This window comes from Erythrolamprus reginae, chromosome 4 (assembly GCF_031021105.1).
Source record: "Erythrolamprus reginae isolate rEryReg1 chromosome 4, rEryReg1.hap1, whole genome shotgun sequence".
NCBI lineage: Eukaryota > Metazoa > Chordata > Lepidosauria > Squamata > Dipsadidae > Erythrolamprus > Erythrolamprus reginae.
The window spans coordinates 95,821,514-95,839,309 of record NC_091953.1 but is presented as its reverse complement, the minus strand read 5'-3'; the positions used below and the strand labels follow the sequence as shown (position 1 = coordinate 95,839,309).

Sequence of the window (17,796 nt, the reverse complement as noted above, 5' to 3'; positions counted from 1 at the left end):
TGTGATTTCCCTAAATTTCATAAACTGCATATCTTTCTCATTCTTTACAGCCAAAAGTATACTGAAAAGAGATTATGTACATACTGACAAGGTTTCTAGGTTGCTTCAATCCCTCAACTCTGACCATTGTACAACACTACAGTGTATAATGCGTAACTGGGAATAACATCATATGATCAGTTAAGAACCGTGCCTAAAACTAATGCTATGGAACTTAGAGTTCTGACCGAATACATTAACAGTAATAGAACAAAGAAATCCAATCTCCCATCCAAGTGACTTCCCTGGATTAATGGCATAACCAGATTTTCTCCAGCTTTCTAAAAGCGAAAAGGAAAGAGGGCAATCACAGATCAGGCCGAGATTTATCCTGGTGGAAGAAAACAGGGATTGAGAAAGCTCCTAAAATGACAGTCTTTAATTAAGGGGATATATAATGATTCTACCTTGTTAAATCTTATTAGGCAAATAGAGGCTATAGGAAGAAGGAAGCTCTGCAAATTTACAGGTCTTATTCTTTAACCCCCTCCCCTTCTGGTCACACAAAATCTAGAGTGGAGCTGTTAAAGAGGGCTTGCTTGGGAAAAAAATGCTTGCTTTCTCTATCTTGTTATTCCTTCCAACCCAAGAGAATTTTTTCCAATTCAGCCCATGTTATTCTTTCCAACCAAGCCCTCACATGACCCAGATCAGAGTCCTATACTGCCCAAAACACACAAAACCGTACAGAAGCAGTTCAACAGAAGGACAGAAGCACATATATAAAGAGGCTGCCACACCTAAACATCTGACACATCTGTTACTCATCATATATATATAGAGGCTACACCTAAACACCTGATACCTTTGTTCCCAAAGAGGGGAATCCACACCCATGATTTCTTATCACATATCATAAAATACAGGTATTTTTGTTATTTTGTTAAAGAGACTAGAAAATATGCCTATCAGCTTAGTCATACAAGCAGATCCAGGGATGGGCTGCTGCCCAGACCGGGGGGGGGGGCACAATGGGGTAGCAAAAAATGGAGTCCCTCCCCAGAGCACCCAATTTGCACTGGAAGATGTTGAAAGAAAATGCAGGGCGTCCTGCATAAGCTACACCCAGTGTGGTAGTAAAAATTTTGGTAGCCCTTCACTAAGCAGATCCCACTTGTAAATCTGTCAACGGCCATAACTCAGGGCTCAAATACATTAAGAACTAGTAGTTTGATCAAAGACTCTTTCAGACATGGAATAAAGAAGCTGTCTTGCGAAGGTCGCTTTCAAAAATATTTCTCCGTTCATTAAACTCTGTTCATTTCGCTCTGTTGTCTCATTAGGACTACATTGTAAACTGTTTCAACACCTACCCTCAAAATTACACTATAGAGGATTGCACATCAGAACAACTAGACACAAGAACGCCATCACTCTGCTAAACAAATAATTCCCTCAATATTCAAACTGTTTACTAAGTCTGCACTAATTAATGAATAATAAATAAAAGCACACTTGGCCAATAAAGAATTCTAATCTAATCTATTCAGAAAAGGAGAGGTTACAGATGTTTTCTTTATTATTATTTTCTGAACAGAAACAAGAAATGAAGCCAGGAAATGTTTGTAGGGAAGGAAAATTAATTATTAAAAAGATCTATTAACACCCCCCACCCCCACCCCAGCCAATTAGTGTTTTTTGATGACAAGGGTCACAGTGCAAAGGTATATCAAATACATGGAAAAGACAAGGATTTTCTGATTGTTTGGAAGTTTTTATTTTTATTTTTCATGTGTGATCTAAGCCCCTTTTATACAGATTTACAGCATTATACAATATATATTCTTCTTGTGGGTTTACAGGAGTTGTTGCATGTGACACCTGTTAAATCACTGCACCGGAGACTTCTGTTTGTTCATAACACATTTATTCACAACACACAACGAGCAAGCGTTCTCCTAGAAAAGCAACTCCCAACAAGGGCAACGACTAACCCGTTGCCCTATTTATACCTTTTCTTATACACGGGCTTTCTAACTGACAACCGTTTAATTTTGGAGGCAACTTGCATTTAGCCGCGTCTTAACCAATCAGTGAATTTCTTCATATTTCTTTAAATGAACACAACATCCCTCCCCTTTTAGTTAAAACTGTGGTCTATGTATTTATCCAAGTGACGTAGTCCTGTAACCGGATTGGTGGTTTCACGGTTTGTTGTGACCTGCGCAGTTCAGTTTCCTGAGAGTTATCTCCCTGGACAGCTGGCGATTTTTCTGCTCCGCTAAGGCCGGTTTCTTACTGGCCTGTTTGTGATGGTGCAGCCGGGTCTTCGCTGGCCTCCAGGGGCACTAGGTAGCTGTCGCTGGAATCCTGAACAGGTTCGGGTAAGTTTTTTTCTTTTTGGTTTTCTACAATGGGTAAAATGTTAGGATTAGTTTGAATTCGTTTTCTTAACTGGTCTATGTGACAGTGCCAATTCCAGCCGTCCTTTAACGCAATTACATATGTTTTAAACCCTATTTTTTCTACTACTGTTCCTTCTTTCCATTTATTGTCTGAATCATAGTCCTTTGCATAAATTAAATCGCCGATGTTAAAATTTCTTTCTGTTTGTGGTTTTAGTTCTTTTTGTTCATATTGATAGTTTGGGTGAATGATGTCTATTTTTGAACGAAAATATCTTCCCATAAGGAGTTCCGCTGCGCTTTTTTGAGTTGATGCGGATGGGGTTATGTGTTGAATTATAAGGAATTCGTCAATCTGTTGTTGCCAGTCTCCCGGTGGTGATTTGTTTAGTGCTTCTTTTGTTGTTCTAACCATTCATTCTGCTTGTCTATTCGCTTGCGGAAAATGAGGGGGGATGAGTGTGTGTTTGATGCCTTGTTCTGCCAGGAATAGTTCCATCTGGCGTGCCATTAGTTGTGGTCCGTTGTCAGAAACTAGTATGTCTGGAATGCCGTGTGTGGCAAATAACTTTCTTAATACTTTAATTGTGGCGCTTGTAGTAGTAGATATCTTCATCAACGAGGTATTTCTTTTGAAGAGTGATGTTGTTCAAGCCAAAAATTAGTCGGTCAACTAATTGTTCTTCAGGATCCTTGAATCTACACTTAGCCAGGTCGGAGCGGAGGCGAGTAACGAAATCGTTGGTTGACTCGCCTTCAGATTGGTGCATTTGTGCAAATTGGTGGCGGTAAACTCAAACAGGAGTTGTTGGCTGAAAGTGAGCAGCAAGCTTGGCTTGAAGTGTGGACCAAGCAACGGTTTCTAAAGTATCTGGGTTGACGAGAGTGGAGGCTAAGCTGTAAATTGCTGATCCGCAATAGCTTAAGAAAATAGCCCGCTTCCTGTCATCATCTGCATCTTGTAGGTTGTTTGCTTGTAGAAAGATTCTAAATTTGGACATGTATGATGTCCAGGATTCCGAGTCTTGATTGAAGAAAGGTGGTGGTGGAGCCATGACCGAACTCATGGTTGTTGGCGGGAGTTCGACCTCCTCGTCGTCACTATTAAATCACTGCACCAGAGACTTCTGTTTGTTCATAACACATTTATTCACAACACACAACGAGCAAGCGTTCTCCTAGAAAAGCAACTCCCAACAAGGGCAACAGCTAACCCGTTGCCCTATTTATATTTTTTCTTATACGCGGGCTTTCTAACTGACAACTGTTTAATTTTGGCGGCAACTTGCATTTAGCCGCGTCTTAACCAATCAGTGAATTTCTTCATATTTCTTTAAATGAACACAACACCATTTACGCTTCTTTTGCTCCTGAATGCTGACCCTTGATTTTTAAAATAATCTTGCAAAAGAATTTTATATACATATAGCCTCACATTTCTCTAAGCGCATATAGCTTTGCAAACTCTATCGTTGCTGAAATTATATGGAACTGGCTATTTCTAATCCCTCTACTCTCTAATTACCTCCTGTTTTAGAGATAAGGATTAAATATATCTTTACTGTATCACCTTTCTCTCTCAGACTGGTGCAAGTTTCTTTCTCAGCTTTTTCAGCTCTTCAGCAAATCATCTTCTGAATTTTACCCAACATTTCTCCTCAGCTGTTTTTTTTCAGATTTGCTCACAAAAAGCATACCATAATATAACACTACTAAATCCAATTTAGAATTACCAGCTAATATTACTGTTTAGCAAAACGACGCCTTTTCAGCAGTGCAGACTCTACCTTTGATTGATTCTTAATAGCCTCCCTGATGGGAATTAAGCGATCTGTTCTATCCCCACATTATCCGTTCGCTAAAGCATATGCGTGTCGGGGTGGTGGTAGTGTATGAATATCCAGCAGGCATACAGGGGTATTTTATCATCAATTTTCAGACAAAGCTTGGGAAATTGAAAAAAGAATGAATAAATGCTTATATTCACAAAACCACCAGAATTGGCATTCATGACATTTTCAGAAAAAGAAAATGAACAAGAACAACAAACAAAAGACGTTATGTATTCAGCCATATGACACTAGTGTTAGTTTCAGACTGTCCCATGACATGACAATCTAAAAACAAAAATGAACCTAACAAATGTTTCATACACTCCATTGTAAGTCATAATATGGCATATTTGGTTTGTTTTAGGGTGATATGTGAGCTCAGCCATTTTTCTTGAGCCGCTCCGAGTCTTCGGAGAGGGGCGGCATACAAATCTAATAAATTATTATTATTATTATCATTATCATTATCATTATCATTATTATTAAACCAGTAAAATTCCCTTTTTATGGTTTTGTAATCCCTTAATTCAGGGTGGCAGGAAAGCATTTTCACCACTAGGCTACCATGCTATGACTCTGGACAGCCAAACACAGTTGATACTAATGGCTTAATCTAATGTATAAATCAGATTACTGCAGCTAATTTAACAAATTATGGTTAAATAAACTAGAGTTTGGAATATGTGAATCCACTATATATTTTTCACTAGAAAGAAAATAAAACTGCTGTTGAATACGTTCTTTTCCAAAGAAAATGTATGGTAAATTAGATTACTTTCTTCACTGGAATTCAATTTTTATCCTTCATTGTAAATTATAGAGAATAAATGATGAGTTTTTATTTCCAGTAATTTTTCTTAATCAATGTTTTCTCAGTAACTTTCGAATAGCTGGTTACTCTTTTATTGATGATTATACGTGGTAAGAGAATATTTAGTTGCTTTTAGATGATTAATTCATTATTTCTCCATGGCTACATATGCATATTATTTATTAATGTCAAATCTTTAAAGATAATTTATCCCAAAGTACAATCCAAGACTACATTTAAAAAAAGAATTCTAAAGAGATTATTATTATGTATTATTATGGGTTCCATGTATGCTTTGGTAGAGGAGTAACATTATTTTCTGATGAGACCTCAAAATCTCTATAAATCAAATTTCGAGGTTTTCATGACTTGTGACAGATCATATGAAGTATGATAAGCATATTTGCTCTAAATTGAGAGGAATATTACAGAGTTTCTTTTGTTTTCTTCACAGACTATAATTCCTATTTAATAACTGGCGCCATATGGTTACAAGCCACAAGAAAGGAATAGCTTTCTAAATGCTACCCCAGTTTTAACATACTTTTTTTAATGACACATTAATTTTAGCAGATCATTTATTTTTAATCAACAAAAATCTTCATACTAAACAAAATTAGCAAAATTATCATTTTGTAGCTTAGATTTTCACTTAAAAAGGAGTTTCATGATCAGATAATAAATATTAAGGCTGCATATATTTAGAGCCAGAATATGGCCTTTCGCATTTTGTAACTATTACATTTTACCTTGCATTTTGATACTAGATTTTCTGCATCTCCATTTCAAAATACTTTGATATCATGAACATTAAACATTCCAAAGCCACGAATGACAACTATTTCTTGCATGCTACACACTTTGACTGTTTACTGTGGAAGATATTGATAGGACTTGAATGCTAATTTAGGATTCATTTGATTAATGCAGTAACTCCCAAACCATAGGCCATAAGAGAAGATAATTGCTATGAAAAACTAATTATTAAATAAATGATCCAGTGATTTTCAAAATTTTCATCTTTAGAGGAGATGCTTACTGCATCTAGTCTTTCCTCTCAGGAAACATGCTTGTTTGCAATCTGGAATGAGTTCCTATAAGCAATGGTTGGCTGGGGAATTCTGGGAATTGATGTCCATGTATTTTACAACTAGTAAAGTGGAGAAATATCCACCAAGTGGAGAAACAAGTAATCTGTAAGGACCTGTGTGCCTCCAGTTCTCATCAAGGCCAGATAGCATGGCAGTCATCAGGCTTAACGGAAATCAAAGTTCAACTATTCTAGTGGGCTACATCTGACTACATTTGCATAACAGCAAAAAGGCATCTCTTGTTTAAATTCACAAGAAAAGACTGTTGCATTTATACAAAGATACACCAATCTCAAGGAAAAATTAAGACTATCATCCAATGTAGATTTCTTGGGAGTCATCCCATTTCATTTACTGAGATTATGTTCTGAATAAATAGAAAAAGTAGGATTATGTTAGAAATGGGTAGCCGTCCAGGCGACAGTCTCCACGGTGTCGGGCTCAACCAGGGTAGTGGAGAGGCTATAGATCGTGGGGCCGCAGTAGTTCAGGAAGATAGCCTGCTTTCTGTCATTGGAAGTGTCTTGGAGGTTGCTTGCTTGAAGAAAGATTCTGAATTTGGACATGTAGGTCATCCAAGTGTCTTGATCGGGGTTGAAGAAGGCCGGTGCCTGTGCCATGGAGGAGGCCATCGGGAATGCGTAGGTCGGGCACCCTCGTCGCCACCTTTAAATCAGGAGACTGGAGACCACGGGCTAATAATCATCTCTTTATTAGCACAGATAAGTAGAAGTGAACAGCTCAACTCTCAGTCTCCAACAGAGACAATGGCTTAAAACCGTGGCTATTTATACTTTTCGGGAAAGCGGGAAACTTTTGACAGTTCGTTGAAATTGGCGGCAAGTCCTATTTGACTTGCCGCGTCTTATCCAATCAGCGTTCGTTTAACAAAACGGCTTTACAGAGACATAACAGTTGCAACACTAATGATTGACATATAACAGATTTAGGAAGGAAACACTATTAAATTTCATGCCTGAAATGCAAATTTTTGTCCTTTGCCATCTCTTGTAGAAGAGATGTGAGAATTGTTGAGCCAATTCTTCAACCATTTTAATGGGAATAAAATTTTGTGATAACTGTTTTATAACTCCTGCCCTGGGTTGAGTGGATGATCAAGGCTAAATCTCCATCTGGTCCCTGGTCTGATTTTTTAAAAGCTTTCTGCATGCAGGTGAAAGAGAAGAAACTTTAGAAAAGAAAACAGATGGTGTCATAGGAAGAAAGATTCAGACTGCTGCACCCATTGCTTGCTCTACATTCCCCAAATAGCATGCTGTCTCAAATATTATTTCCAGAGGATGTTGCTCCAAATAGACAAAAAAAAAGTTCCTCATCTTATCTGCAGCATATTTTCACTAGGGGTGTGTGCATTGATTTCTTTACTTATTGCCATTTTAAGATTGCTTTTTACTAAACATAATCTCAAAACTGCAGGAAAAATATAAAAACCAATAATGCACTCCAAAATTGTAAAGTTACAAGAAAACAAATAACATTTTTATTTGATATTGTACTTGGGCTTAATTGATTTTATGATTGTTCACTACCCATAATCACTTGTCTGAGATGGGCAGCTATAGAAACTGAATAAAATAAAAAGAAACATTTTTATTGTATACTGTCCAGAGTCACATTCTGTGAGATAGATGGCTATATTCAGTAATTATGATAAACAAAGCCATCCAAAATATTAAATGTTAACATGTTAAAATTGGAGTCTGACAGTCACAAGAGAAAGGCACAGTCCTATTGATTTTAGTTTGAGGTTTAGGGAACAATTAGGCTGTGTTCAGAGTGAAAACTCAGCTGATTCATTGAACGGTATGATTGGGATACCCATATTTCAGCCTCCATTCCTTAGATGCCCTGTAACAAATATCAGTTAAATGCATACACAGATCTTCATTCTCCCCATACAAGGTAAGTAGAAGGCACAAGGCACTCCATTAAATATCCAAGGTCTGAACTATATGGATCTTTGTGTATTAAGCTCAGTGGTTAGAGTACAATACTGCAGGGTACTACCGCTGACTACCGGCTGACTGCAATTTGGCAGTTCAAGTCTCACCAAGCTCGAGGTTGACTCAGCCTTCCATCCTTCCAAAGTGGGTAAAATGAGGATCCAGATGGTTGGGGGCAATATTCTGACTCTGTAAACTGCTTAAAGAAGGCTGTATATAAGTCTAAGGGCTATTGCTATTAATTCAGGCCCACAAAATTTGGTCCAATAGGTCATTTACAGCACCACCCAGAATCCCATTGGTTAAAAGGGAGACCATGTAAGTTTGATAGATAAATAAAATAGATATAATGTGTGTGACCCTATTTCTTCATTAATCTTCCCATGCCCTCTGCATCAGCGGTAATTTCTAAATTAAATTCAAAGGAGTCTCTTTTGTGTACTAGTCATGCCATTTCGTGCACTGCAATTGGTGTCATGACATTTAAACTTTATGATAGGATCCACACTTATGATAGAATCCACACTTACCAGATAGGATCCACATTTAGCAGCTATAAAAACCTTCATCAAAATCAAAATTTAGAGCATTGGGTTTTTTAATTATTCAGAATGAAGTTCTCTCTTACAATAAGATTAATGAACAGCTTACCTACCCTCAAACTTTAAAAAAAGTACAGTAAACATGCTAACTTACCAGTTCCAAAAATCCTCTCACAACTTGTCTCTGTTTCAGGTTGGTTTCTCCATCCAGATTAGCAGTTTCTATATGACACAAGCCATCAGGATCACTTGAAGAAAGCAGCAATATATCTGCAGGTATGATTTCATTGCAGCGAAGCTGGATGAAGTCTCCAACTTTTACTTCTTTCCAGTACCTTGTTGTGTATTTTCTTTCGTTCCTGTAAGAAATGTTTAGGATAAAACTTGTCATCACTTCTGCGAACATCAGTTTAAAGAAATATAATAATAGCAGGATAAATTAATATATGTATTTCATGATGTTTGCAGCAATTAATCTCCTGACACCTATTGGTTCACAAAAAACTTGCATTCAAAGAATAGAGTTCTCAGAAGAAACTATTCGCCAACAGCAGTTTTTGTGAGAAACAGGTATCATTATCCCAGGATCAAAACTTAACAATTACTATGAAGATGACCTTCAAAGGATCAGAGGCACAAAATATACAGGTTACACCTATGTGTGCTGTCCATTTTTTTCTTGACTGATCTGTCTGGGCCTCTAGGTTAGATAGGGTAATGGTGCTGCAAGGTTCCCTCTCTTAAATGTTGCCACTAGATAGGACCTTTGAGTTATTTATTTATTTGTTTGTTTGTTTGTTTGCCACCCCTCTCCGTAGTCTCGGGGCGGCTAACAACAATAATGAAACAACATGTAACAAATCTAATATTTAAAATAATTTTAAAAACCCTTATCTAAAAAACCCAAACATACACACAAGCATACCATGCATAAATTGTATAGGCCTAGGGGGAAGGGAATATATCAATTCCCCCATGCCTGAGCGTGGGCAGGCACGCTCTTTCGGCAACCAAGGGAAAAAAAGGTTCTCCATCACTGCTATAGACTATCTGACAATTACACAGTTATCAAACTGGAGGAAAGAAATGAAGACCAGGCACAGAACCTGTTTGTGTAACATTGAACTATAATTTGTTTTAGCTTTTCAAGTTCTAAAAACCCAGTCATTTTGTGAAATTAATTTTGTATTAACTAAAAAAAAAAATACATGTTTGATTTAGTACTTCTTAGTTATTCATGATAAAATAGGAAGCACAACCACTAAATCTCAAGTAGAGTTGATTGGGTTTTGCTTTACTCAACAAAGCAGGAAACATTTTTAAAAATTCTAATAGCTTTAATTACAGTGCTTGTTTGTTGAAATGATAAATGATAACAAGTATACAAAACAGTTGATTAGTCTATTGACAGTAGATAAAGAAATTACTTATTTTATTTATGTCAAATTTAGAAACCACAGAGCAACCCTGGTATTGAAAACAAATAGAGCCAGTGTGCTGTTGTGGTTAAGATGCTGGCCTAGAAACCAGAAGACTGTAAATTCTAGGAGGAAGAAGAAATATTATGTATGTTCACAATCTTGAATTACTTTCAAAATAATAAAGGTGGGATTAAAAAAAATCAGATAAATAAATAAGTAAATAAATATTCATCCTTCATACTTAGAAGAAGTATGTGTATGCCAATCCAAAATAATGATTGGGGTGTGCCAATCCAAAACAACAATATTTTTCTACTGTGAGGTTAAAATTACATGTCTTTCAAAATGGCCATTGTAACTATCAGTTCCTAGGCCAATCATTTAATCTATTATCCAAGGCTCGTTTAATCAACTGATGTTTCCTTCACTTTTTTGATGAGTGGTTCAAGGCTGCTCAGAGTTGCCTTAAACACTATGGTCACTTGCCACAGTCATTCCTATCTTCAAAAAAGGAGATCCAAGCAACGTTGAAAATTACAGACCTATCTCCTTGTGTTGTGTCACCTGCAAAGTTATGGAATCAATCATAAACCAATCCATTACACTCCACCTTGAAGCTAATAACCTACTTTCCAATAAACAATTTGGTTTCAGAAAAAAATTATCCTGTAATCTACAACTCTTGCACTGTAAAAACATTTGGACCACTCAACTTGACCAAGGTAATCCAATTGATGCGATCTATATCGACTTTTGCAAAGCCTTTGACTCAGTTGTTCACAACAAACTTCTTCTGAAACTCAAATCCCATGGCATCTCTGGACTACTACACAATTGGTTAACAGCATTCCTATCTAACAGACAACAAGTGGTCAAAATAGGAAGTGCCACTTCTCTTCCTGCTCCTGTTAACAGTGGTGTTCCTCAAGGTAGTGTTTTAGGACCCACACTATTCATACTATACATAAATGATCTTTGCGATTGCATCACTGGCAATTGCGTTCTCTTTGCAGATGATGCCAAACTATTTAATGCCACCAACAATGATGCTACCCTTCAAAAAGACCTTGACCACGTAGCAGAATGGTCTAAAACCTGGCAACTTCAAATCTCCACCACTAAATGCTCGGTCTTACACATTGGTAAAAAGAATCAGAATACTAAATATAAACTTGGAGGAACTGAACTTATTGATAACCCTCAATCTGTCAAAGACCTTGGAGTACTCATATTCAATGACCTAAGTCCTAGAGCCCACTGCAACATTGCCAAAAAGGCTTTAAGAGTTGTTAACCTAATCATTCACGGCTTCTTCTCTGGTAATTTTGAACTGCTAACAAGAGCTTACAAAACATTTGTCAGACCAATCCTAGAATACAGCTCGCCTGTATGGAACCCACATTGCATATCTGACATCAATACAATTGAGAGAGTTCAGAAATATTTCACAAGAAGAGTCCTTCATTCCTCTTCTCACAACAAAATACCTTACTCCGCCAGACTTGAAATTCTTGGTTTAGACAACTTACAACTCCGTCGTCTCCGTTCCGACTTAATTATAGTTCATAAAATCATATACCAACATGTCCTACCTGTTAACGACTACTTCACCTTCAACCGCAACAACACACGAGCACGAAATCGATTTAAACTAAATGTCAACCGCTCCAAACTTGACTGCAAAAAATACGACTTCAGCAACAGAGTAATCAACGCCTGGAATGCACTACCTGATTCTGTGGTTTCTACTCCTAACCCCAAAACTTTTAACCTTAGACTATCTACAATTGACCTCTCCCCCTTTCTAAGAGGTCTGTAAGGGGCGTGTATAAGCGCACCACTGTGCCCACCGTCCCTGTCCTATTGTCTTCTTTTGTTACTTTTTATCATTACTTATCTAATGTTTAATTTATACAAATTATCACCCTATAATTGTTTGACTGACTAACTAACTAACTAACTAATTAAATTAATTAATTAATTAATTAAAAAAGTAAAATAAACTGCGGGATGGGTGGCAAATAAATGTGACAGACAAGCAGAAAGAAAGACAGACAGACAGATATCCTGTTTCCCCCCAAATAAGACATCCCCTGATAATAAGCCCAATCAGGCTTTCGAGTGCACGGCAATTATTTTAGGGGTCAAAAAATATAAGACAGGGTCTTATTTGGGGGGAAACAGGGTAGATAGATAATCCTGCAAAGTGAAGTGTTGCAGTGACTGAAATATAGGCCAGGATGAATATTAATCTCTGTGGAAAGATTTCACTGAAGTTAGGTTATGCAATGTCATTTTAACCTCAACCATCATATTTTATTAAAATACAGCTAAGATTCAAGAAGTCACTTCTGTCTCAGAAAAAGAAATTTCTAATGTTAACATTAGTTCTTGGACAGTAAGAGGAAGCAGCAGAATCCCAGGATATATTTAACTGTTCATATTTCTGTGGAAGTATATAGTTTATTTATAAATCAACTATGAAGCATGACAAAAATAAGTTCCATCAATTGCTTCGAGTCTTTTTCCCGATAAGAAATAAAAGTCACACATTTCAGATTGAGGCATATTCTGCTGTTCTCAATGAAAAGAACAGAACAGAAAAGAGAAAAGGAAAAAAAGAAAAAAAGAAAAAGGAAGGGAGGGAGGAAAGGGAGGGAGGGAGGGGGGAAGGAAGGAAGGAAGGAAGGAAGGAAGGAAGGAAGGAAGGAAGGAAGGAAGGAAGGAAGAATGGGAATAAGATTAAATTTGTTTGGAATTACAATTTTCAATTTATCGTTATCATCTGATGGCGATGATGATTTTAATCCTTACAACTGCAAAATAGATTTGCTATACTGTATTTAAGACACTGTAGCTGAATCTCAAAAACAGGAAAAGCAGCTAGCTCAGATTTCAATCCATCACAGATATTTGCAAACGCTGCATGATAACAGAATTGTTCAAAAACAGGGCAAACCTCTAATGTTATTAAGAGATATATACTACATGATTACCTTATGCAGAATTTATTCATGCGGGGAGAGAACCTGAATTAGTTAAAAATTCAATAATGTATTTGTAATATTTGAAGAATAACTCATATCACCCAGCTGTAACTTACTGTCTATATATTTTGCATATAATATTTTGCTGTTTCACTGCTTATATTTTGAATCTCTCTCTCTCTCACTAGACAATGAATAAATGGAACCTAAAGCAAAGATAGAAGTTTTCTTGTAACTAGAACATTTTCTGTTGTTTCTGCTTCAGTATTTGAATATGGCTGTCAGTTGTTACCACAACAAACTCCTAAACCTTTTTCATCGGAAGTGTTTCAGAACAACCACCACAAATCAGTAAGATTGTCAGTATCAGATTATTATCATATGTACATTATAATAAATACAATTACTGCCAATAGTTCAACCTTTCGGCTAATCCATCATAGATAGTATCAGAGAAATTTAGACCAAACTCTAACAATTGTGCCATGGTTTTTTGTTTTTTTAAAAAAAGAGAAGCTAGGACCTGTGGTCAACTTCCTTATGAAAGGAACAGATCCAGGAGAACAGAATTTTCCTGAGAGTTATTTTAAAGTCCTAGCATAAAATAGTTGCATTCCTACTCTTTCTTAAACAACTTTGAATTAATATCATTCCTTGTAAGGACAATGTGGAAATAGTTCTGAATATGAAATAGAGATGATTGAGCTAAAAATATATTGTCAAAATTGCCCTTGGGCATAAATCACAAAGCTAGAGTCACCATGGGCATTCTGCTAAAAATGCAGACAAAGTTCTCTTTTAGAAAAATGATATTCTTAGAACTTTTATGTTCCCTTCAAATTTGCTAAGTAATTCATTTCTTCTATAGAACCTTTGCACATTTTGTACTTTAAGAGTGTTAATGCACTATCAGATATCATTTAGTTTACAGAGCCTTGGATGTGTAGAACATATTTTTCTCCTGGTTGAAATACGAAATACCTTTTAGTGTTAAGATTGCAAAAATAAGTTTGCTCTAATTTTTGTTACTGGCAAAGATCACATCCCCCCCCTCCCCGCCCCCAGAATTTAGGACTTGGTAGGATAAATAAAAGTTATGATTATGTTCTTATCCTTCATAGTCAGGCAAGAACTTTTTACATAATGAGAATTTACCCTCATGCTAACTAATAAAACTATAAATGTTTTATGTACTATTATCCACTTTTCTGAATTTTGAAATCCAGTCCATAACTCAAAACATGTTAGGAAATAATATGTATTAAAATTTTAGTCAGACAATAAAAATACCAGAAAAAAATAGTACAAAAGATGTATTTTAAGAGAACCACACATGGAAGTACCTAAACACATGCATACAAATGACTTTAAAATGGAAATGAGATGGAAGAAAATTATGGTTAAAAAAAATAAGAAAATGCAAATGTATTCTAGAAAGAGAAAAACTTCAAAACAATTCCCACAGAAAACTCTTAAAGCATTCTGTCACTCACATTATTTTGCAATATGGATAAATATACAGTATATGTATATATACAATATTTTCAGAGTATAACACACCTCTTTTTACTCCCAAAAAGAGGGTCAAAAACTGGGTGCGTCTTATATTCTGAATGTAGCCCCACCTGCCCGCCATCCTCCACCCTTTGGAGATTTATGCACATCACATATTGGGGCAGTTCCAGGCAGCAGGGATCCGTACTTTCACTTGTGGCCAGGGGAAGATAGGGACTCGTTTGGCGAAGTGGGTGCTGCATAGGAGGCATAAGGCAAGGAGACTCGCCACTAGGCCTGTGGAAGAAAGCGTTTTCATTGCATTTCAGGCGGCAGGCAGTTCTGGATGGCACCACTACCCAAAAACTCTTTTCTCTTCAATTCCAAAAATGGGGCAAGCAACCGGAGCTGCCTGCCGCCCGGAATGCAATGCCCTGTTTTGGTTTCTGCATGCTCCATTTTTGAAATTGAGGTGGAATCATGGCACTTCTGCCTAAAAACACTTTCCTTCCCGATTCCAAAAATGCATTGCATTTTGAACGGCAGGCAGTGCCAATTGCACACTGTGGTTTTGGAGGAAAGTGTTTTCAGGCTGCAGCGCCAGCTGGAATCACCCACCATCTAAAATGGGATGTTCTTTTTTTGCATTTTCATACCCCGTTTTTGATGTGGGGATGGATGGCCAGTGAGTGGCTCCGGCCGGTGCTGCAGTATGAAAACACTTTCCTCCCCGATTCCAAAAATGGGGCGTGCAATCAGTGCCGCCTGAAACACAATGCTCCTTTTTGATCTCTGCACGCTCCATTTTTGGAATGGGGAGGAAAGTGATTGACTTGAGCAGACAAAGCCTGAAATAGTAATTGTTAAATATGCATTGAAGCAATGCAAATAAGTTGAATGTGGATTGAGCGTTCTGATTGGTTGAAACAATGACAGTTGAGTTTAGGTGGGGAAGTGAAAGTATATAAGGAGCGCTCTGACACTGTTACAGTCAGTTGCGTTCCGAGCTGAAATCACTTTCCAAAAAGAGCTTTCTCCTGCTGAGCCAAATAAAGAATTTAAAAGAACCGACTGCCTCAGTCTTCTTCAGTAATCAAGGTATTGAAATAGCTTGGGTCTTCCGGAACAAACTGCCCAGCAGTTCAGCACACATCACCACCAAAATCAATAAATAAAAATCTCCAAATCAAGGTATTAAGAAATCGATTTGAGGAATCAGGTGGGAGAATCGTGAATTTCTGTGGCTCTTGTATCACTTGGGAGTTGCTCTCTGCAAAGGTGCAGGAAGCTTGCCCAGAAGCCTGGCAGTGTCTTTATGAGATGGCAGTGTCCAGAAGGACTGAAATGCTGCCTCTTTATCAGGCCTTGTTGCAAGAAAGCCAGGCTTTCAATGGCTAGGACTATAGGAAGGAAGGTATGGTGGTGGGGGCCTGGGGAGTGGAGCCTTTGATGCCAAATCAAAGGTGTGCATTTTATATTCTGAAAAAATATGGTAATATGCTTTTTGCAGCTACATCAAGATCTGCCTTGAATGCAGGAGGAAGATAAGGTTTCTGCCACAGAATGAAGAGGTGGTCATGGTGGAGGAAGTGGAAAGATTAAAGGACGGGCAATGCATCTTACTTAAGGAAGAATGGGCAGCGAGTTGGCAGAGGCTCCTGGGCCTGGGGAAATGAGTGATGTTAAGGAAAATATAATATTAATTCATTTTTTCCCTACCAGGTTCTGTGGGCGTGGCTTGGTGGTAGGATATGTGCCTAAATGGGCATGGCCACCTAGATGTCTCTCACAGCAAGGTCCTGCCCCTCAGTCACATGACCCACCCACCAAGCCACACCCACAGAACTGGTAGGGTGTGGCTTAAAAAATTTAAATCTTACCACTGTTTGAATGCTTAGTTGTTTTCAATATTGCAAGCATTGGGGATGTTCTATAGACAACATGATCCATGTCAGAAGGGTGGGCTAAATGAGCAATGTGACAGTAGAGTCAAACACAGTCATTTTTATATTTGTGAACAATGTTGGGATGAAAGTCTTGGGATGAAAGCAGTGTTTCAGTGTGACATTTCTACACACCACCTTTTTTTTTGCCATGGTTAACTACAGATGCCTACATATCTACTCTGTGTTAATTTTACATATTTTTACATGCTCAATAACTGTCCCGATCAGCTTTTTTAATAGGAAGGTGTTTACACAAAATGAAAATGGTACAGACTTTAAAGGGCAGCATGTCAAAGAACTGTACTGGAAGTGTGGAGATTCAACCAGACACATATCCTTATAAATCACAAGAGAATATTGGTATGGTCCAGATTTATCCATTTTTTGGATGTAAAGCTAAATTGCAGAGAATCTAGTGTGGAAGGAAATGTTCCCACAATCCATTAGAGAAAGAATGACAACAAAATCATTAACCACTGTTTAATTGGTTAGAACCAGTCAATGTATAGACATAGTACAATTCAACACACACACACAACAATTGTATATTGTACAACTGAGTGCAACATTCTTCATAATTAAAAACAAGTGCTTTGTCTAAAAGCTTTCCTGGCAATTAAATCTTTGCTTCTTTTCAGGAAACCATTCTAACACTGAATTATTTATTAGTTTGATATTACTTATTACTGCTACAATTGAAGAACGACAAATTCACGGTTGCTATATGCAATTTTCTGTTGACAAAGAAAGGCCTTTGCATTCCAATTAAATGTGTTTGCAAATGCTTATATGACTATGATTATGTGCCATTAGGTTTGTGTTGATTCTTAGCCACTATACAAAGAGCACTTTTCCAGGATGATCTCTCCCAATAGTGCACAAATTGCTACTGTAAATAAGTCCATCCACTTCACTCTGGGTTATCATCTTTTTTCCCCTACTGTCTTTCTTCAACTTTATCCTAGTGGACAATCTCTTAAAAATATAAGCCAACAGTGTGCTGCAGCTGCCAAAAAAGCCAATGCAGTCTTAGGCTGCATTAACAGAGAGATAGAATCAAGATCACATGAAGTTCTAACATGCTTTATAATGCCCTAGCAATAGAGTAGAGTAGAGTAAAATAGAATAGAATAGAATACGCCAAGTGTGATTGACACACACAAGGAATTTGTCTTTAATTCATATGCTCTCAGTGTACATAAAAGGAAAGATACATTTGTCAGGAATTATGAGGTACAACACTTAATGATTGTCATAGGGTACAAATAAGAAATGGTGGTGGTGTGATGATTCACCATTGACCTGTGCAGCTGGTACCAGAAAC

The 17,796-nt window shown here is 37.3% G+C and overlaps 1 protein-coding gene across 1 annotated transcript in view; it reads right to left on the bottom strand.

The window, feature by feature from the left end:
• ATP10A (ATPase phospholipid transporting 10A (putative)) overlaps window positions 1-17,796 on the bottom strand; it is a 208,385-nt gene that overhangs the window by 105,947 nt on the left and 84,642 nt on the right. Inside the window, exon 2 of the mRNA XM_070750946.1 lies at window positions 8,779-8,983. Coding sequence (XP_070607047.1) covers window positions 8,779-8,983 — 205 coding nt within the window. The remainder of the gene's footprint in view (window positions 1-8,778; window positions 8,984-17,796) is intronic.